General features: G+C 57.3%; 1 protein-coding gene across 5 annotated transcripts in view; it reads left to right on the plus strand.

The window, feature by feature from the left end:
• Positions 1–21,181, plus strand: part of LOC105479678 (chromodomain helicase DNA binding protein 5) — an 81,695-nt gene that overhangs the window by 17,702 nt on the left and 42,812 nt on the right. For 4 of the 5 annotated variants that reach the window (XM_011737801.3, XM_011737806.3, XM_071067390.1 and 1 more), the window contains exons 3-13: positions 2,841–3,020; positions 6,801–6,919; positions 8,407–8,645; positions 11,077–11,201; positions 12,457–12,580; positions 14,553–14,719; positions 14,891–15,112; positions 17,066–17,272; positions 17,484–17,695; positions 19,749–19,880; positions 19,973–20,081. In XM_011737801.3, coding sequence (XP_011736103.2) covers positions 2,841–3,020; positions 6,801–6,919; positions 8,407–8,645; positions 11,077–11,201; positions 12,457–12,580; positions 14,553–14,719; positions 14,891–15,112; positions 17,066–17,272; positions 17,484–17,695; positions 19,749–19,880; positions 19,973–20,081 — 1,836 coding nt within the window. Of the gene's footprint in view, positions 1–2,840; positions 3,021–6,800; positions 6,920–8,406; positions 8,646–11,076; positions 11,202–12,456; positions 12,581–14,552; positions 14,720–14,890; positions 15,113–17,065; positions 17,273–17,483; positions 17,696–19,748; positions 19,881–19,972; positions 20,082–21,181 lie in introns of those variants that run through there. The other variant, XM_071067391.1, reaches the window with a different exon arrangement.

Genomic DNA, 21,181 nt, shown 5'->3' on the forward strand with positions numbered 1-21,181 from the left:
TGCTTCTCTGTGCTTAGGTTTCTCCCGTGTCAGAGATGTTCAAGGCATTTTCTTTTCTTTTCTTTTTTTTTTTTTTTGAGACAGTTTCACTCTTATTGCCCAGGCTGGAGTGCAATGGCGCGACCTTGACTCACTGCAACCTCTGCCTCACAGGTTCAAGCGATTCTTCTGCCTCAGCCTCCTGAGTAGCTGGGATTACAGTCACGTGCCACCATGCCCGGCTAATTTTGTATTTTTTTTTAGTAGAGATGGGGTTTCTCCGTGTTGGTCAGGCTAGTCTTGAACTCCCAACGTCAGGTGATCCGCCCACCTCGGCCTCCCAAAGTGCTGGGATTTCAAGCGTGAGCCACCGCACCCAGCCTCAAGGCATTTTCTTACAGTCTCCGTGTTTCCATCCTTTCTGGCATCCCCAGTTCACAGATGATGAAGCTGAGGTTAGCTTGCCACAGTGACTTGCCCGAGTCTCAGGCTTGCAGGGGGCAGAGCCTCCCTGGGGAGCCTGGGACTCACTGGCAGGCCATGCAGGATTAACCATGGGTCCCCCCACTTCACGCTCAGTGGGTTTGTGAGGTTTGTTCTCTGGCAGCTGAAGGCCCCCCAGGGCCCCTTCCTCTGTCCAGCCCCAGCCTCTGTCCGTGGTGCTGAAGTTCATGGCGGCTTCTCTCCCTTGTCCTTACCTCTGCTGGGGCGAGGGCTGCGGGAGAGCGTGTCTCTCAGATCTCCTGAAGGCCGGTCTCTTGAAGCTGGCCAAACTCTGACTCCTTCAAGGGGACATGGACATCACTGTTTGACCTCCACCTCCCCAAAGGACTGAGGCTGAGCCTGGGAGCTGTGGCTCCAGGGCCCAGCATCTCCTCCAGCCTTGAGAGTAGGCTCCCAGCCAGTGGCCGCGTCAGTATTCCCGGAAACACCCGGGTTCCGGAAAAGCAAAGAGCACAGAGGCCCTGCTGCCTGGCAGCTGGCAGCGCCGCTAACTCTGGCGGCTTAATGGGCTAAGAGGTTTGGGAACAGGGAGGTTGGCGGGCAGGGGAGAGGGAGCGGGGCTTCCAGGAGAGTGGGGAAGTGCAGGCAGCGTGTTGGAGGGGGTGCTTCCCAGCTGGATCTTAGAGGAGGGGACCCTCACCTCCCCCTTCAGTGACCGTCTCCCTCTCCACTAACCGTTGGATGTGCCTGTTTGGAGCCACTCTCCTGGGAAAAGGCAGGTCATCCCCTTTTGACAGTGTGGCCTGAAAGGGCAGAGGTGGGCTGGGAGCCTCCCAAGACTATCCAGGGAGGCCCCCTGCCTTTGCTGCTCCCTCATTCTCTTTCCTTCTGCCACCCTTTCCTTTCCTTCTCCCTCCCTTCTTCTCTCCCTCCCTCCCTCTTTCCTCCATCCTCCCTCCCCGCCACTGCTGTTTCCTGAGCTCATTTTTTATCTCTCTGGTTCTCTCTTCGTCTCGTCCCTTGCCTCTCCCTGCTCACCCTGAAAACAGTTAATGGCAGTCCTGTGCATGGCAAGCCCTGCGCACGGCGGGGATCATGGCCCTGCTGCCCGGCCCCTCCCTGGGAAGTGGCTGTGGAGGGCTTCGCCAGTCGACTTGCGACTTGCATCTCTAAAGGCCACAAGTAAATCACTTTCTCCGAGGGGCAGCACCTCTCTCGTGGGGTGCTGTGGTTGTAAACGCCCTTATCTCCATATAAATGAGCCATTTTCTGCCTGTACAGACAGGAAACTAAATCAAGGAAGCTAGGCTTAAGAGCTGCCTAAATTACCTTGTCTCGTATGGAGAGGAAGAGGCCAGGCTGGGATGGAAGTGGGGGAAGGTGGGCTTGTGCCATCCGTAGTAGTGTCTGCAGAGTCCGCGCATGGAGAAAACTGAGATGTGCACGCTGCATTAATTACAGGTTTCACCTGACGAACGCAGTTCCATGGGATGTGAACTTAAGCAGAGCGCTGTGGCGCTGGGGCCTGAGATGCAATGGCCCTTCTCCGGTTGGGGCCCTTCTCTGGCTGGGGCTCTTCCCTGGCTGGGGCTCTTTCTTCCCTGGCTGGGGCTCTTCTCTCGCTGGGGCCTTTCCCTGGCTGGGGCTCTTCCTGTGCACTTCGCTTTTTTTTTTTTTTTTTTTGAGACGGAGTCTCACTCTGTCGCCCAGGCTGGAGTGCAGTGGCCGGATCTCAGCTCACTGCAAACTCTGCCTCCCGGGTTCACGCCATTCTCCTGCCTCAGCCTCCCAAGTAGCTGGGACTACAGGCGCCCGCCACCTCGCCCGGCTAGTTTTTTGTATTTTTTAGTAAAGACGGGGTTTCACTGTGTTAGCCAGATGGTCTCGATCTCCTGACCTTGTGATCCGCCCATCTTGGCCTCCCAAAGTGCTGGGATTACAGGCTTGAGCCACCATGCCCGGCCTTCTGCACTTGGCTTTTTAACTCTGGGACCACATCCTCCAACACCGGCTCCTGGGTCCATGCCCCGTCATGTAAAACTGGTTCAGCCTCCAAAGTCCGTAGAAGCCTGATGATGACTGAAGCAGAGCCTGAGTTCACCTGCAGGGCTGCCGGAGTAGGCCAAGCTGAGCTTGCCGATGGAGAAGCCTGCTCTCACCAGAGAGCTGCTCTCACCTTGCCTCATCTGCAGGCTCCACTGCTTCCTGTGGCGTAGACCCTGGAGACAAGACTTGGCTTAGGCTGGCTTGGGGTTGCCCCTTTGGCTGGACTTTGGGGCTGAGCCGTGAGCAGTGGTCCCTGATGATGACCGATCCCCAGCGTGGGCCAGGAGGTAGCTTTCAGGGTCATCCTGCCACCCAGGACTCTGCATGTTTGTGAGGCCTCTGTTGCCCTCACTGTCCCCCTTCTTTTCCAGGGAAGCAATGATGAGCTATCAGAGAATGAAGAGGATCTGGAAGAGAAGTCGGAGAGTGAGGGTAGTGACTACTCCCCAAATAAAAAGAAGAAGAAGAAACTCAAGGACAAGAAGGAGAAAAAAGCCAAGCGAAAAAAGAAGGATGAGGATGAGGATGATAATGATGACGGATGTTTAAAGGTGACTATGGAGGCCTGGCTGGGGGGACAGAGCGACATCCCCGTTGGAGGGGCTGAGCCTCTTGCCTATATGGGTTTTTTTTTTTGTGAGATGGAGTCTCGCTCTGTTGCCAGGCTGGAGTGCAGTGGCGCGACCTCTGCTTACTGCAACCTCTGCCTCCCAGATTCAAGTGATTCTCCTGCCTCAGCCTCCCGAGTAGCTGGGACTACAGGTGCATGCCACCATACCTGGCTAATTTTTGCATTTTTAGTAGAGATGGGATTTCACCATGTTGACCAGGATGGTCTCCATCTCTTGACCTCGTGATCCACCTGCCTCAGCCTCCCAAAGTGCTGAGCCACGGTGTCCAGCCTGTTTTTTGTGTTTTTAAGATGGAGTTTTGCTCTGTTGCCCAGACTGGAGTGCGGTGGCTCCTGCCTTAGCCTTCCAAGTAGCTGGTACTACAGGCACGCATCACCACGCCCAGCTAACTTTTGTATTTTTAGTAGAGATGGGGTTTAGCCATGTTGGCCAGGCTGGTCTTGAACTCCTGGCCTCAGGTGATCTGTCCGCTTCAGCCTCCCAAAGTGTTGGGATTACAGGCGTGAGCCGCTGTGCCCGGCCTGTTCTCTGCCTTCTGACCTGAGAGCCTGAGTCCGAAGGGCCAGAGTGTCCTTTCCCAGCTGACCTGAAGATGGAGCCATGAGCATGTGTGCTCTCGTGCGTGCGTGTGTGCATGCACAGTAAGGATGGATGAAATTTAGGGCTCAGTGGTGGAGATCGTGCAGCATCTTGCTGATGTACTGTCTGCTCTGCCAACAGCTTGCCCGCACGAGTGAGCAGCTATTTCTGGGGAGAGTGATAGATAGTGTGAGCTCCAGTTTAGTGTCAGGAACCTCTTGCTTGGAGCAATTTGGGAAAATAAAACAACAAATGGATTCTTTGCCACAAGAAGTGCTGGACAGCTTTGTTTATGGTAGGGAGGGAACTTGTGTCCTGAAATCCTGCCCAAGCAGGCATTCCTGGAGTCTCCTAGTGCATGCGGGGCAGAGCAGTTACAGAGATGGGCCAGCTCTCCCCTGGGTCCAGCATCCCCAGGAACATGGGAAATGATGTGAAGTAAGCCAGGCCTTTATGGTCATGCTGAGGTGCTCTGAAGTCTCAGAGGCTGCACCCTGGGGCTCCTTGGGGAGGCGGAGAGGCCAGGGGTGAGGCTGGTGGACAGGCAGCGGGTGAGTGACAGTGCCATCCAGGAACACTGTGCTCCCTTTGTTCTTTTATGAGACACCGAGGCTGAGTTTGGGCTGGCCGCGGATTTAAAGATAAACGCTCTGTAAATATTAGTACAGTTGCTGTTGGGTGAGGCGGAAATCATGAATGTGAATAACTGAAGTTGGGAGGTGCCGGAGGAGAAGCAATTCTTCCTGGCGGTGTCCTGACACCGGGGGTGATTTCGGGAGTCAGTGGAGTGTTGTGAGTCACTGGAGACAGATCACTGCTGCAGGGCTGGCAGTTCTGAAAGCTTCACTTAAGGGAGTGATTCAGGGTCACCCCGTAACAGTATCATCCCCTCGCTCACCTGCTGCTCTGCTGTCCTGGGTGGGGGCCAAGGGGTCCGTGTGCCATCAGGAACAGCCGTGTGTGTCCATGGGGGCAGGTCAGCCACAGAGGGGGCCCCGTCTGGGGACTTCTCTGAGCTGTCACAGAACAAGAGGCAAGAATGGGCTCTGGAGGCCTCCCGCAACCTGGACAGGCAGACTGGTTCTCAGTGCTGGGAGATGCTCAGGGCAGCCTTCTTTTGCAGGAGCAGAAGCCCAGCTCCGGGGCCTAGGCAGTAGAGGGATGTGTGGAATCAGGGCCCTGAGAACTGAGAGGCAAGGGGCATCGGGGTTGTGGGACCCATTGGTGTTATCAGAGGCTGTTTCTTTGCATCATTCACCCTGCCTCTGCTGTGTCAGTGTTGGGCTTAGGCCAGACACGCTCGTGGCTGAGCACTCTTGTGGCTGAGAATGAGGGCAGCAGCTGCTCGGGGCTTCTTGGTCCCCTCCAGCAGGAGGGAGAGCAGGCCTCCAGTATCCAGGTGTGCAAGCAGGAGACCAGCATTCCCCTGATTGGACTGGCTTAAGACATGACTGGCCTGACCAGACTTTGGCCTAGGAGTGGTGTGTACTGATTGGCTTAATGTATCAGGTTGGGTAGGGGCAGCTCAGGGCTGCCTGGAAGAAGTGGGATGTTGGGGAAGGAGGGAGGCAGGTGGGTTGGGTGCTAACAGTTACTAACACATTTTGACACACCCTGTTCCAAGCACCTGCACTAACTCATTCTGTTCTGCAAGGCAGTGTACCATTATCTTCATTTTACAGATGGGGAAACTGAGGCAGGAAAGTTAAGTAACTTGTCCACCTCTCACCACTGGTGTGTGGTAGAGCCAGGATCAGAAGCAGCCCATGCCCACAGCCAGCACCTCCGTTTCTGAGCCCTGCCAGCCCGGGCTGCCTGTTGATCTGGTCACCTGACCCCGGGCTAGCTCTCTTGTGAACACACTGTGCCCCTGGGATGTTGCCCCACCCCAGGCCTCAGCAGTAGTTGGACCCTCTCAGGGCTCTGTCCCCAGCTGGCCCATTGTCCCATGCCCCTGCCTCAGCAGTGTCCTGTCCTTTACAGGGGCTGACGTGGCTATACCTGGCACCCTGGGGAGGCCTCATGTCTTTTTTTTTTTTTTGAGACAGAATCTCGATCTGCCACCCAGGCTGGAGTGCAGTGGCGCCATCTCAGCTGACTGCAACCTCTGCCTCCTGAGTTCAAGTGATTCTCCTGCCTCAGGCTCCTGAATAGCTGGGATTACACCAACACACCCAGATAATTTTTGTATTTCAGTAGAGACGGGGTATGCCCCTGCCTCAGCAGTGTCCTGTCCTTTACAGGGGCTGACGTGGCTATACCTGGCACCCTGGGGAGGCCTCATGTCTTTTTTTTTTTTTTTGAGACAGAATCTCGCTCTGCCACCCAGGCTGGAGTGCAGTGGCGCCATCTCAGCTGACTGCAACCTCCGCCTCCTGAGTTCAAGTGATTCTCCTGCCTCAGGCTCCTGAATAGCTGGGATTACACCAACACACCCAGATAATTTTTGTATTTCAGTAGAGAAGGGGTTTCAGCATGTTGGCCAGGCTGATCTCGAACTCCTGACCTCAAATGATCTGTCTGCCTTGGCCTCCCAAAGTGTTGAGATTACGGGTGTGAGCCATCACCCCTGGCCTGGAGGCGTTGTGTCTTTCTAAAGTGACTTAGGAAGCCCTGTAGCCCTACATCCTTATCAGGGACGTCTTCCTGTCTTTAGGGCACCGTGCTCTCCTGCTGTCCAAATCCCCAGAATGCAGTCCCCCAGAGGGCGAGTTCTGTTGTCATGCCCTGGTGTCCCGAGGCCGGTTGGGCAGCCCTATCTCAGGATGGAGGCCTGGTCTCAGGCGTCCAGTCTCTTTTCCCACACCTGGCTGATTTCCCTTTCTGGAGGTTCTGGGCACACACATGGCCTCTCCCCAAACCCTGACATCGAACACTTTGCCTGCACTCCCACGGGCTGGCATCTGAGACACGGCACAGATTGGGAGCTGCGGGGCTGCGGGGCTGCGGGGCTGCAGGGCTTGAGTGTTTCCCAGGGTGGGTGAGAATGGTCCAGTTACGTTGCAGACATGACCCCACCTCTCTCCCCTGTGCCGAAGCCTCCTAGGCAGGGACCCTGGGGATGGGGGTACAGGTTAGAAGGCCCCTCAACAACTCTACCTCTGGCCTGGGTCTCTGTAGGAGCCCAAGTCCTCGGGGCAGCTCATGGCTGAGTGGGGCCTGGATGACGTGGACTACCTGTTCTCGGAGGAGGATTACCACACGCTGACCAACTACAAGGCCTTCAGCCAGTTCCTCAGGTGGGCCGGGCACCAGGGCTGTTCTCAAGGTTGGCGCATCCTCTGGTGGTACCAAGTTGGGAGGGAGGTGGAGGAATGAAGCCCAGGTGTCTGTGGTAGGGGTGGGCTCTGTCAGGCCGACTCAGCAACCTGAGGGAGCTGGAGGGAGGGGACAGGACCCCTTCATGTTCACAGACCTCCAGGCCTTCCCTTGTGGGCCCTGCCCCTGGGCCCTCGAGTCTTTTCCCATTGGGGAAGGTGGTTCCAGTCTTTCCTGGGGGGTCGTTCACCACCATGGCCTCTCAGCTCTGGTAGAGGTGGGACAGAGACCCAGAGGCCAACTGTAGCCCCTCTGTGGCCCCCCAAGTCTTGCAGGGCCTGAAAACCCGATGAGAAAATAACCAACTGTGTGGACAGGAAGCGGGGGTGTTTTGGGGGCGGGCTGTGGGTGTGGACAGGAAGCGGGGGTGTTTTGGGGGCGGGCTACGGGTGTGGACAGGCAGCGGGGTGTTTTGGGGGCGGGCTGTGGGTGTGGACAGGCAGCAGGGGTGTTTTGGGGGCGGGCTGTGGGTGTGGACAGGTAGCGGGGGTGTTTTGGGGGGCGGGCTGTGGGTGTGGACAGGCAGCGGGGGTGTTTTGGGGGCGGGCTGTGGGTGTGGGTGTGGACAGGAAGCGGGGGTGTTTTGGGGGCGGGCTGTGGGTGTGGACAGGAAGCAGGGGTGTTTTGGGGGCGGGCTGTGGGTGTGGACAGGAAGCGGGGGTGTTTTGAGGGCGGGCTGTGGGTGTGGACAGGAAGCGGGGGTGTTTTGGGGGCGGGCTGTGGGTGTGGACAGGAAGCGGGGGTGTTTTGGGGGCGGGCTGTGGGTGTGGACAGGAAGCGGGGGTGTTTTGGGGGCGGGCTGTGGGTGTGGACAGGAAGCGGGGGTGTTTTGGGGGCGGGCTGTGGGTGTGGACAGGAAGCGGGGGTGTTTTGGGGGCGGGCTGTGGGTGTGGACAGGAAGCGGGGGTGTTTTGGGGGCGGGCTGTGGGTGTGGACAGGAAGCGGGGGTGTTTTGGGGGCGGGCTGTGGGTGTGGACAGGAAGCGGAGGTGTTTTGGGGGCGGGCTGTGGGTGTGGACAGGAAGCGGGGGTGTTTTGGGGGCGGGCTGTGGGTGTGGACAGGAAGCGGGGGTGTTTTGGGGGCGGGCTGTGGGTGTGGACAGGAAGCGGGGGTGTTTTGGGGGCGGGCTGTGGGTGTGGACAGGAAGCGGAGGTGTTTTGGGGGCGGGCTGTGGGTGTGGACAGGAAGCGGAGGTGTTTTGGGGGCGGGCTGTGGGTGTGGACAGGAAGCGGGGGTGTTTTGGGGGCGGGCTGTGGTCAGCGGGTTTCCCGCATAGTTTCTCTAATCAGGAACCTGGGGTTGCTGCCATAGATTGCATGCGTGGCAGAGGGGTGGGCCCTGCCGGGGCTAGGGTGGGCCTCTCATCTCACCTGGCCCTGCCCTCACTCTCCTGCCTCTCCCCCAACAGGCCACTCATTGCCAAGAAGAACCCGAAGATTCCCATGTCCAAAATGATGACCGTCCTGGGTGCCAAGTGGCGAGAGTTCAGCGCCAACAACCCCTTCAAGGGCAGTTCGGCGGCAGCAGCGGCGGCGGCAGTGGCTGCGGCTGTAGAGACAGTCACCATCTCCCCTCCGCTAGCCGTCAGCCCCCCGCAGGTGCCCCAGCCTGTGCTTATCCGCAAAGCCAAGACCAAGGAGGGCAAAGGTAAGGCTGGGGGTGAGTGAGCACCTAGTCCCGCTGGGAAGAGATCTCCCTCAGACCCTACAGGAGAAGCCACAGGGCAGACGCGGGCAGGGAGGGGCAACTGGCGTGCTCCTTATCGATGGCCCTATGCCTGTGTGACCTTGGATTGCTCGGTCCTTTCTCAGCAGTGAGGCAGCATCCCTCGTCTCTTTTGTGCCTGACTACCTTTTGGGGCTGGTGGAGAAGCAGAGGTGATGATGTGGGCTGAGGTTTGAGAGGTTTGAGCCTGGCCAGCCAGGAGGTGCCCCTGACGTGGGCCTGGAGGGAGGGCAAGAACAGAGGTACGCAGAGTGGAGCCACTCCAGCCCCGGTTTCTGGGAGTTGGCAGGCTCTTGGGTTTCAGCCTGTGCTGTTCCTGGGGAGGAGGAGGAGGCCCCAGTTGAGCCCGTCTCTCCCTCTTGTCTGCACACCCACTGTGTGCAGGGTTGTTCTCCAGGCCCTTGGCCAGCGTGGAGCATGGAGGCCCTGCCTCTCCAGCTTTAGGATCCGGGAAGCAGGCAGGAGTTGGAGGGACTGGGCATGGCCAGGTCTGGCTTCCCAGGAAGGCTGTTCTGGGACAGGCCTGGAAGGAGGTCGAGATCCAAATTCTGCCTCAGTGGCTGGGTGTCTGGGTGGGGAGGATGGGGGCAGCAGAGGCCCCCTGTGACTTGAAGGCCTTGGGGAGGGAGGTTTCTGGGTGGGGGTTTCTGGCCTCTTGGAGGTTGGGGACATTGATCTCCGCAGGGCTGTCAGTTACCTGCATCTCAGCTTTCCTGGGTGCCCTGATTTTTTTTTTTTTTTTGACAGACTCTCACTCTGTCCTCCAGGCCGGAGTACAGTGGCTCGATCTCTGCTCACTGCAACCTCCGCCTTCTGGGTTCAAGCAATTTTCCTGCCTCAGCCTCCTGAGTAGCTAGGATTACAGGAGTGAGTGCACCACCACACCTGGCTAATTTTTTGTATTTTTAGTAGAGACGGGGTTTCGCCGTGTTGGCCAGGCTGGTCTCGGAACTCCTGACCTCAGGTGATCCGCCCACCTCAGCCTCCCAGAGTGCTGGGCTTGCAGGCATGAGCCACCGTGTCTAGCTGATTTGGGTTTTGATGGAAGGGGCTGAGGGGGCTCTGGGGACCCCTTCTTTCAGCCCCAAGGAGCTTTAGTTTCTGGGGTGCTGTGTCTGACACCACCGTGCCAAGTCTCTGAAGGGAGCCTGGCGGGCGAAGTGACAAGGGTCAGAGTCTGTTCCCTGTCCTGCTCTGTCTGGGCCATCAGGATCTCGGGAGGGGCTCCCGGCCCGCCCCTGTAGGCCCAGGCTGCCTTGTTTTCTCGTTTCCTCTCGGGCTCCAGCTGCTGAGCTATTGATTCCATGAGCTGCCTATTCAGAGCTTGGAAAATTGAAATAGATTTTCCATGGCGCCATGGAGAGTACAGCTGGGCTCCTAGCTCCATGTCCCTGTATGTGGTGTGGCCAGAGGAGGGCCTGGGGAGAGGCTGCCTCTGTGGGGTGTGCATCGCTGCCTCCAGGCCCCCCTTCCTTCCCGGGTCATTACTCCCCGGGTAGCTAATTGCCCTGTGGCCAGCTCCATAAAAACAGCCTCAACCCTGCTGGCCCTTGCTGGGGTTGACTGGCAGAGGTGGGGCGGTCTTGGGTGGGACCAACATTACCTGGCTAGCAGGTGGGAAAAGGCCTTTTGGCCCCAGGACATCCTTTGGGGGCTCAGGCATGGACCACAGGTGCGTGGCTGTGCCTTCAGTGGCCCTGCTGGCTGTGGGGGATGGCTGGTGCCTCCTTTCGGTGGTTGAGGACAGTATAGGGGCTCCTCCCAAGAGAGCCACATTTCTGTGGGTCATGGACAAGGGACAGCAGGGTGGTCAGAGCAGCCTCCGGTCAGAGCCGTCGTCTGGTTTTGCCTCATTTGCTGTGTGATTTTTTTTTTTTTTTTTTTTTTTCTGAGATGGAGTCTCGCTGTGTCGCCCAGGGTGGAGTGCAGTGGCCGGATCTCAGCTCACTGCAAGCTCTGCCTCCCGGGTTTTTACGCCATTCTCCTGCCTCAGCCTCCCGAGTAGCTGGGACTACAGGCGCCCACCACCTCGCCCGGCTAGTTTTTTGTATTTTTTAGTAGAGACGGGGTTTCACCATGTTAGCCAGGATGGTCTCGAACTCCTGACCTCGTGATCCGCCCGTCTCGGCCTCCCAAAGTGCTGGGATTACAGGCTTGAGCCACTGCGCCCAGCCTTGCTGTGTGATTTTAAGCAAGGGTTTCACCTCTCCAAGCTTCAGGCGTCTCGTCTGAAAAGGGGTGATGGTAGAAATGACCCTTTCCTTATTGTGTAACCGAGAGCTCAGTGAGATGATGGCAGGAAGCAGGCCATCAGTGGTGGCAGTGGTTGGCTATCATTACCGCTGTGTTTCAGGGCCTGGAGTGAGGAAGAAGATCAAAGGCTCCAAAGATGGGAAGAAAAAGGGCAAAGGGAAAAAGATGGCCGGGCTCAAGTTCCGCTTTGGAGGGATCAGCAACAAGAGGAAGAAAGGCTCCTCGGTAAGTATGTGCGTGTGTGCACTTGTGTGTGCGTTTGCAGCGTATGTGTCTGCATGTGAGCACACAGGGGCCAGGCGAGGGCCTTCAGTTCATTACAAACTAGCTGGGGCAGGTTGCACCCCTCCCCTACTCTCCTTCCAGTCTACGTGCAGATGTGCTGGACCTCAGTTTGTCCATTTGTGTGATGAGGGGTTTAGACTGAATCCTTCCAAGGACCCTTCTGACTTGGACTCTGGGCAGGGAGTACTCCCCTGGCTCACCCTCCTGAGCTGGGAGCTCAGTCATGGCTCCTGCTGTCTACAACTGTAGCTCCATTTGGGCAGCAGCTGGAGGAATCTGTCCTGGTGGGGCCTGGCCGCCCAGCGCCCAGGTCTGCTCTCGGGGGAGTAGTTGGATGGGGCTGGACCCTAGAGAAGTGGCATGTGGGCAGGATCAGACTGGCTGGAGTCCCAGTTACCTCCTCCTGTCCTCAGGGCCAGCTCTGGGCCCAGGCTCAGACGCTAAGCCCAGGTCTTACTCAACCTTGGGGCCCCCCTTTCTCTGTGAGTGTGAGGGGCATTCACCCTCGTCACCCCCATAGGTAGCTGCCTCCCTCACCTCATCCCCACCCTGCAGTGGGGTGGAGTTGGAAGCTGTTTCCCTGCCCTTTGGCAGAAGCCAGTGTCAGGTCTGGAGGGGAGCATGGAGAGAAGGTATGGCCCACCCTGGAGCTGATGGTCTAGTTCAGCTTAGCAGATATTTGTTGAGCACCTACTGTGTGCCAGGCCCTCTGCTCAGCCATGGCGGGCCATAGTCCTGTAGCACTTGTCACCTGGCAGGCATGTTCGCTGGTGGAGAGTCCGTGATATACCAGTCAGATGGGACAGGCCAGACCTGGCACACAGGCAGTCACAATAGGTCCAGTAAAGGAGAGATCTGGGAAGAGTCCTTGGAGGAGTTGTCCCTAGGGCTGCCCCTTGAAGGATGTTTAGGAGTTTGGCAGGGTGGAGGGCAGGGCCTGGGGAGCTGTTCAGAGGTGGAAATTGTGGGAAGTGTCTGAGGCTGGAGAGCAGGGCTCTGGGTGGGTGGTGGGACATCGGGCTGGACAGGTAGGCTGTAATGTGAGGTTTTCAGCTGTGTGGGGGGCTGAGGCGAATCGCAGAGAGTACTGTGTCTCCAGAGCCTCTTCTGTGCTTTGTCCCACCCTACACTGCCCAGGCCAGCGAAGCCTTCTGGGTGAGGCCCTGGGATCACAGGACCTTGTCTTCCCCTGTAGAGTGAAGAAGATGAGAGGGAGGAGTCGGACTTCGACAGCGCCAGCATCCACAGTGCCTCCGTGCGCTCCGAGTGCTCTGCAGCCCTGGGCAAGAAGAGCAAGAGGAGGCGCAAGAAGAAGAGGAGTATGACTCCCCTTCTGGAGAGTTCTTGGCCTGCTGGGTGGATGTAGGGGGGCACTAGTAGGACTCCCCATGTGGAGGGTTCTCGGCCTGCGGGGTGGATGTGTGGGGCATGGAACCTCCCCGCGGGAAGCAGGGGAAGGGCATCCTCATGTCTTGGCCAGGTGGGGCCCCTGTGTTTCACACACGGCCCTGGTCTCTACTGTCTGGGGAGGGGCATCCTGTCCCAGTGAGGAAAGAACATGGAACCTATGGTGGGAGCCTCCCCAGGGCATTTGCATTAGCAGTGTGGTGACCGAAGAGGGAAGTGCTTCATCTCATCGCCATCCTCTATTCAGTCACCCCCCACCCACTTAACACCCATCTGTCCCCTCACCTCCCTTCCCATCCCTCCCTCTCTCTCTTTCCCTCAGTTCCTTCTTTTTATCCATCCATCCCTCATCCATCCAGCCATTCATCCATCATCCATCATCCATCCGTCAGTTATCCATCCACCATCCATCCATCCATCTATTCATTCATTCTTTTGTCCATCCATCCACCCATCCATCATCCCATCACCCATCCATCCACTTGCCCATCCATCCATCCATCCATCCATCCATCCATCCATCCATCCATCTATCCATTCGTCCGTCCTTTTGTCCATCCATCCAGCCATCTATCCGTCTGTTCATCCATCCATCCCATCCATCCATCCATCCATCCATTTGTCCATCCATCCATCATCCATCCATTTGTCCATTCATCCATCATCCATCCATCCATCCATCATCCATCCATCCATTTATCCATCCATTATCCATTCATTTGTTCATCTATTATCCATTCATTTGTTCACCCACCATCCATCCATCCATCTACCCATCTATCCATCCATCATTCATTTGTCTACCCATCCATCCATTTGTTCATTCATCCATCCATCCATTCTTTTGCCCACCCATCCATTTGTCCATCCATCCATCCATTTGTCCATCATCCATCCATTCATGCATCCATCATCCTTCCATTTGTCCATCCATTATCCATCCATTTGTCCATCCATGCATCCATCTGTCCATCCATTTGTCCATCCATCCATCATCCATCCATTTGTCCATGCATTCATCCATCTATTTGTTTATCCATACATCCATGCATTCTTTTGTCCATTCATCCGTCTATACATCCATCCACTTGTCCATCCATCCATCCATCCATCCATTTGTCCATCCGTCATTCATCTGTTTGCCCATCCATCCACTCATTTGCCCATCCATCCATTCATCTGTCCATCCATTTGTCCATCCATCCATCCATTATCCGTCCGCCTATCCATTTGTCCATCCATCCATCATCTATCCATTTGTCCATCCATTATCCATCCATTTGTTCATCCATCCATCCATCCATCCATCTGTCCGTTCATCATCCATCCATCCATTTGTCCATTCATCATCCATCCATTTGTCTATTCATCATTCATCATCCATCCATCCATTTGTCCATTCATCATCCATCTCTCCATCCGTCTATCCATTTGTCCATCCATCCATCTGTTCATCTATGAGTCCATCCATCCATCCATCCATTTGTCCATTCATCATCCATCGCTCCATCCATCCATTTGTTCATCTATCAGTCCATCCATCCATCCATCCATCCATCCATCCATCCATCCATCCATCTTGTTCATCCATCGTCCATCCATCCATTTGTCCATCCGTCCATTTGTCCATTCATCCATCTATCCATTCATCTTTCTACCCATCCACCCACTCTCTTACCCTTCCTTCCTTCCTTCTTTCCTTTTATCCATCTTCTATCTCCTCACCCTTTTACAACCTCAACCGTCAGTCCACTCATCCACCCACCTATCCACCCACCATCTATTATGCATCTACTCTGTGCCTGTCTGGCCTGGGGCGGTGCAGTTGGTTGTGTTCTGGGAGTGCAGATGAGGCCTTCCATGACTGCCTCTCCCCTACCTTAGTTGATGATGGTGACGGCTATGAGACAGACCACCAGGATTACTGTGAGGTGTGCCAGCAAGGTGGGGAGATCATCCTGTGCGACACCTGCCCAAGGGCCTACCATCTCGTGTGCCTGGACCCAGAGCTGGAGAAGGCTCCCGAGGGCAAGTGGAGCTGCCCCCATTGTGTAAGCCTTGGCAGAGCCCCGGGCTGGGAGCGGGGCCACGCCTGGCTCCCCCACCCCTGTGCCCTCATTTGGGGGCAGAATGCGGGGAAATGCTGTGGGGGAGGGAGGGAGTCAGGCCCTGGTGGAGCGGGGACCCCGCCCAGGGTGCCTCCACCTGGCCTCCTCCCCCAGGAGAAGGAGGGGATCCAGTGGGAGCCAAAGGACGACGACGACGAAGAGGAGGAGGGCGGCTGCGAGGAGGAGGAGGATGATCACATGGAGTTCTGCCGCGTGTGCAAGGACGGGGGCGAGCTGCTCTGCTGCGATGCCTGCCCCTCCTCCTACCACCTGCATTGCCTCAACCCGCCACTGCCCGAGATCCCAAACGGTGAATGGCTCTGCCCGCGCTGTACTGTGAGTGTTCCGCCCGCCCCGCGCCGGACGCCCCGCCCCACCCCAGGAACAGGCCCCGCCCCCAGGGGAAGGCCTGCCCTCCTCAAAAGGCCCCGCCCCTGCCGGCTCCGGACCCGCCTCGGTAGCTGATCCCGCAAAGCTCCGCCCGCGCCGCTCGAGGCCACGCCCACTCTAGCTTCCCCAAATCCCGCTCCGTGTCTGACACCCCTAGAGACGGGAGGCATGAGTGTTAGGGAAAGGCAGGCAGGTCTCTGGTGATCATGCCAATACCACGACCACTGTTCAGTGACCACGTGCTCTGCAAGGGCTCCACATCCATCATAGTATCCTTTAACATTACTGAGTATTCTGGCACCACGCATTTTGTTATTTCCTTTTCAGATGAGAAAACTGAGGCTCAGGGAAGCAGAATGACCTGCCTAAGGCCACACAAGGGCCAAACTGTCCCTCAGATTCAGGTCCCTGGAGCCACCCCAGACCTGGCTCCTGTTCCGAGGCTGGGGATAGGGAGAGGGTAGGAGGGTCCTAGGGCCAGAGCATCAGTTTCTGCAGGAAGAGAGGCACCCCCATCCCTCATCCCCCAATCACAGTAGACATCAGAAGGCCCCTTGCTCTGAGCTGTCTGCCCTGCGCCCCGCGGTGCCAGATCCCCCACCCCTCAGGTCCTGGGCTGTGCTGCCTTTAGCCCTGGGCCGTCCCGTGTGCATGTGGGCTTGTGCTGTGTGTGTGTGTGTGTGTGCGTGCATCCGCGCGCATACTTGTCTGTGTCGGGGTCAGGGAAGGACCCTTTTGAGGGGTGCAGCCTCCTGTGCTTTCCTAGGATTCGTGGAAGGCCCTGGGGATGGGAGGGAGGCAGGAGTGGAGTTCCTCTCAGCTTCTTCCCTGAGAAGTTGGGATGGGGTGGGAGGGTCCCCTCTTCCACTCCCCCCAGAGCCAGCGGAGGAGCCTTTCCTGCCTCCCGTGTCCTCCTCCTCCTCTGCCTCTTGGCCTTTGCTGTCACCAAGGCCAAAAGAAGGCTGGCTATGTGGTATACCTTGCACCTCTAGAATGCCTTCAGGTGTGATGTGGCACCACAAACCTGGTAGGTGGAGGAAGGGGTGGGCCATTTTACAGATGGGAAAGCAGGCTCAGTAGGCTTGGACAAGTTTCCGAGGACAGGTAGTAGCAGAGCTGGGACCTGCTGTCCCCAACAGAGCTGTCTCCCTGAATCAGTCACCCCTGACCCTGTCCAGCCAGGCTCAGCACCGCCTCCTTGGAGGGCCAAGGCTGCTCCCACCCATCTCAGGGCCCAGGTGGTGGGGTTTGTGGCGGTTGCATTTCTCGCCTTTGCCAGCCAGCAGCTCATTGTCACCGTAGCATCGGTCAGGGCCCGTGCAGTGTGTCTGTGGGCTGCCAGAAATGGGGCCTCATTGTCCCAGCCTAGATGCACAGTGCTTGGGTGCAGCCCTGCCCCAGGTGAGGGATGGCGGATTGGAGGCTGCCATGTTCCTGAGCTCCAGCACGGGGCTCATGCTCCCTGGGTGCTTGGGGGTCACACAATGATGTGACCTCTTTTCAGGGTACAATGGGAAGACCTAAGGTAGGGGAAGTCCAGAACTTCATATTCTGCTCCCTGCTCTGCTGTCCCTTGCCGAGTGGGCCTCAGTTTCCCCCTCTGTCATGTGCATATGGCAGTCTTACCTACCCTGGCTCAGATATTCTGGGTGCCGATGAGTTTACCACTGAGTGAAAGGGCCACGTGGTCTCCCAGACCCCCATTGCCCGTCTCCTGTGTGCATGACCCATGCGGCTCCTGAGGACGGGGTGGATGTCATGGCGTCACGGTGGTGCTGTTCTGACTTGGGGACAGTGGCACTGATGGGAGGGAGCCTGCGTGGCAGCCTGCTGTCATGGGAGCCTCAGGGTGGGGCCCTGCAGCTGAGCCCCACCTTGGGGACCCTTCTCTGTCCACAGTGTCCCCCACTGAAGGGCAAAGTCCAGAGGATTCTACACTGGAGGTGGACGGAGCCCCCTGCCCCCTTCATGGTGGGGCTGCCTGGGCCTGACGTGGAGCCCAGCCTCCCTCCACCCAAGCCCCTGGAGGGCATCCCTGAGAGAGAGTTCTTTGTCAAGTGGGCAGGGCTGTCCTACTGGCACTGCTCCTGGGTGAAGGAGCTACAGGTGAGTGCCCAGCAGGGTGGCTGTGCCAAGGCTCAGGACCTGGTGAGCCCTGGACCCTCCCGGGCTGGCGGGAATGGGCTGAAGCGCCTCTGACTGAGGGGTGCTGTTGGGAGTTGGGGTGGTGCTGGCCTGGGGCTAGGGGAGCTGGGTAGGGAGACGCAGAGGGCCATGGCTCATCCCCCTTCTGTGGCTCGTGCCCGTCTGTGAGCAGCTGGAGCTGTACCACACGGTGATGTATCGCAACTACCAAAGAAAGAATGACATGGATGAGCCGCCCCCCTTTGACTACGGCTCTGGGGATGAGGATGGCAAGAGCGAGAAGAGGAAGAACAAGGACCCCCTCTATGCCAAGATGGAGGAGCGCTTCTACCGCTATGGCATCAAGCCAGAGTGGATGATGATTCACCGAATCCTGAACCATAGGTGTGTGCCTGCAGCTGGCTACCCTCCCTGCCCATCACTGGGGCTGGGCCGCATCAGCTACTTTGCTCTGTAAAATGGTGCAGGGCAGGGCACCAGGGCCCTTGCCTTGGGGCTGCTGTGCAGGACCACATGTGGGCACAGCAGGGGCACAAGGAAGGGGCCTAGGGCTCCCAGTGCTGGAGATCTGCCTGATCTGCTGGAGGGGCCGTCCCATGCATGCCTGCACACTCATGCACACGTGTTCACACCCTTGGGGGTTCGGGACCCTCGTGCTGGGTTAGTGCTTGATACCAGCAGGAGGGGTCTGAGGATGCGGGAGGCCCGAGGTGTGGGGGTATGTCCGCATTTCCCCCACGTTTGTAATAGTAGCTGGCTGTACTGAGCACTGCCTTCCCTGGGAGAGAGGCGTCTTTCTTTTACCTCTGTTTTACTGATGTGAGAATAGGCACAGCAAGGTTAAGTCGCTTGCCAGAATCACACAGCCACGGAGTGGAGCTGGGATTTGAACCCCATGCTTTCTGACTGCAGGACCTACTTTCTTAGCCACTGTTGCACCCCCCAGTGCCCCAGCAGCAGCTCTTCCTGGAGCAGTCTGGCAATTCCCTGGGATGCCTTAGCAATCAGAGGTTGCAGGAGGCTGGGACAAAGAGCCGGAGGCAGGAGGCCCGTGGGCTTTGGTTTTGATTTGGTGGGTGATGGGAACTCCTGCCGATTCTTGAGTTTAGGGGCTTGAGAACTGGTGGTGGCTGACAGATGGGCCTTGGGGTGGGGCCCAGAGTACCTGCTGTGTGGTGGCAGCTTGGAGCTTATGCTCCCCAACCTGGCTACCCTGTGGCCTCTGCCTTTGAGGGGCTTAGGATCGGTGGCCTCTGCCACTCAGTGCTTCTGGCTTCAGGCAGCTGTTGGGTAGAGCAGAGGTTAAGAGCCTGAAATGTTCAGATTTCAGTCCTGGCTCCCAACTGCTGGGCGTTGAGGCCCTTGTAGGGAACAGACTGCTGCACAGGTGACCGGAGCTTGCCAGAGGCTGGCTGTGGGCGGTCTTCAGAAGGAGGGGCACGGAACTTGAAAAAGCTGCCCCTTCAACTATGGGACACCCACGTTTTTCCTCTCCAGACCTTCCTGAGAATGACCTTCAAGGGTCGGTTTCTGTGGGAACCTAATTCCCGGCAATGAATTGGCCTATGGTTTTCTACCTTTACTAAATTGCATGCTAAAAATATACATGGTAGTTTTTCTCTCTGCTCCAAAGTGGGACAGGTGAAGCTCCCCTGGATTTATTCCCCCAGTCTGCAAAACAATCAATTATGTATTGGAAAACAAACAAACATCAGTTTCTGTGGTAACTGGGGATTGGTCTTTCTCTTTCTGGCCCCCAGGCCCGCAGCAGCCGCTGCCCACCGGGTCTGTGTGCCTCCTCGCGCTGCTGTGTGGGGTAGCCATGCCCCGGCCCGGCCCTGCAGCACTCCTCTGGCCTGGTTGCCTTAGCCTGGGCAGGTGGGAGGCCCTGAGGACCCTCCCAGTGGCCAGAATCAAGCTGTGTGCTGCTGGGCTTAGCCACTGGGTCCTTGTGTCCCCGGAAGAGACCGCCTCACATGCAGGAATTGCGTCCTTATCTACTTTGCAGAGACGGCTCCTCACCCTACATGGCCACTGCACAAGTCCTTCCCGTATTTTAAGTTAGAAAACTGAGTCCATTGGCAGGAAAGAGAACTTTCCAACTTAGAAATCCAGAACTCCTATGAAAATCCAGATCCCGTGACAAATGGGATTCATGCCTGCCACAGAGGCGCACAGGATGCGGGAGGCTGGCTGGTTGCTCCTCTGTCAGCTGGCTTCCGTGTCCCTCTCTGGCTCTGCCCCATCCCCCTCTCATTCGCTGTGTGGCCCCGGGCAAGCCGCTGCACCTCCCTGGAGCTTCTGCCCTCGTCGCCTCCTCCTGGCTGGGCCCAGCATCCGAGGCGACCCTGGGTGTGAGTGGCTCTGCATCCTGGGAGGTTCATCAAACCCGTGCTGTGGCGCCCTGAGCGACCCACATCTGTTCACTGTGTTGCAGCTTTGACAAAAAGGGGGATGTGCACTACCTGATCAAGTGGAAAGACCTACCCTATGACCAGTGCACCTGGGAGATCGATGACATCGACATCCCCTACTACGACAACCTTAAGCAGGCCTACTGGGGCCACAGGTGGGCCGCAGGGATCCGGCTGCTGGGCACAGGCTGCCGGGGTCTGCTCCTGGGCTGAGCCTTGCTCACCTGCATCCTATGTCTTTTCCTAGGGAGCTGATGCTTGGGGAAGACACCAGGCTGCCCAAGAGGCTGCTCAAGAAGGGCAAGAAGCTGAGGGACGACAAGCAGGAGAAGCCGCCGGACACGCCCATTGTGGACGTGAGTTGTAGGGGGGCAGCAGTGGGTGGGGCTGCCAGGGCCTGCCCACCCCAGACTTGAATGTGCAGGGGGTGTGTGTTCTCAAAGGGACGTTTCCTTGGGCCCTCATGGCTTGTGCAGACAGTGTCATGCCCACGAGGGCTAGGACAGCTGCAAGGCCCCTCATAGCATTGCAGCTGACACGCTACTTACACACCACTCTCACCTGGGAGGAGACCCAACTCACTCAGCAGAGCTCTCTGGGTGTCCACTGGCGCCTGGCCCTGGGTTGGCTCTGAGGAGACGAGGGCCAATGAGCCCTGGGCATCTGTTTCAGAAGATGCACTGTCTTCTAGGGGCCCTTGGTGGGTATCCACAGAACACAGAGGGCCTGGCCTGGGACTATCAGGCGCCTGTCAGATGCCGAGGAAAGGCAGATGAGCCTGGTCCATTGGGAGGACTGCATGGGGCCAGTGACCTTGAGCAGGATCAAGAGGCAAATGGGCTGGGCATGGTGGCTCATGCCTGTAATCCTAGCACCATGGGAGGCTGGGGTGGGAGGGCCGCTTGAACCCAGAAGTTTGAGGCAACATAGTGAGATCCCACCTCTACATAAAATTTAAAAATTAGCCAGGCATGGTGCTGTGCCTGTGGTCCCAGCTACTAGGGAGGCTGAGGTAGGAGAATCCCTTGAGTCCAGGAAATTGAGGCTGCAGTGAGCCATGATCGTGCCACTGCACTCCAGCCTGGGCAACAGAGACTCAGTCTCAAAAAAAAAAAAAAAAAAAAAGCAAATGTCAAATGCTTGGATCAAGTGGAGGAGCCAGTTATTGGGGGCATTGAGAGTGCCCCAGATAGATGTTCGTTTTGTTGTTCATCCAAAAAATAGTAAGTGACTACATGTCCCAGGCCCTGGATGGTGCTCAAGAGGAGGCAGTGAGCAGGACCAAGGTGGTGATGACAACCTGGGCTCAAAGTCAGAGAATTCAGCAGTTGGGAAATTTCCCTGATAGGGGAAGTACGGGGCTGCCATGGGAGGACACTGTGGGAGCACTTCAGCCAGGCTGGGAGTCAGGGAGGGCTTCCTAGAGGAAGAGGTATTCCATCCAAGAACCGGAGAA

The sequence above is a fragment of the Macaca nemestrina genome, chromosome 1 (assembly GCF_043159975.1).
Source record: "Macaca nemestrina isolate mMacNem1 chromosome 1, mMacNem.hap1, whole genome shotgun sequence".
Lineage (NCBI taxonomy): Eukaryota > Metazoa > Chordata > Mammalia > Primates > Cercopithecidae > Macaca > Macaca nemestrina.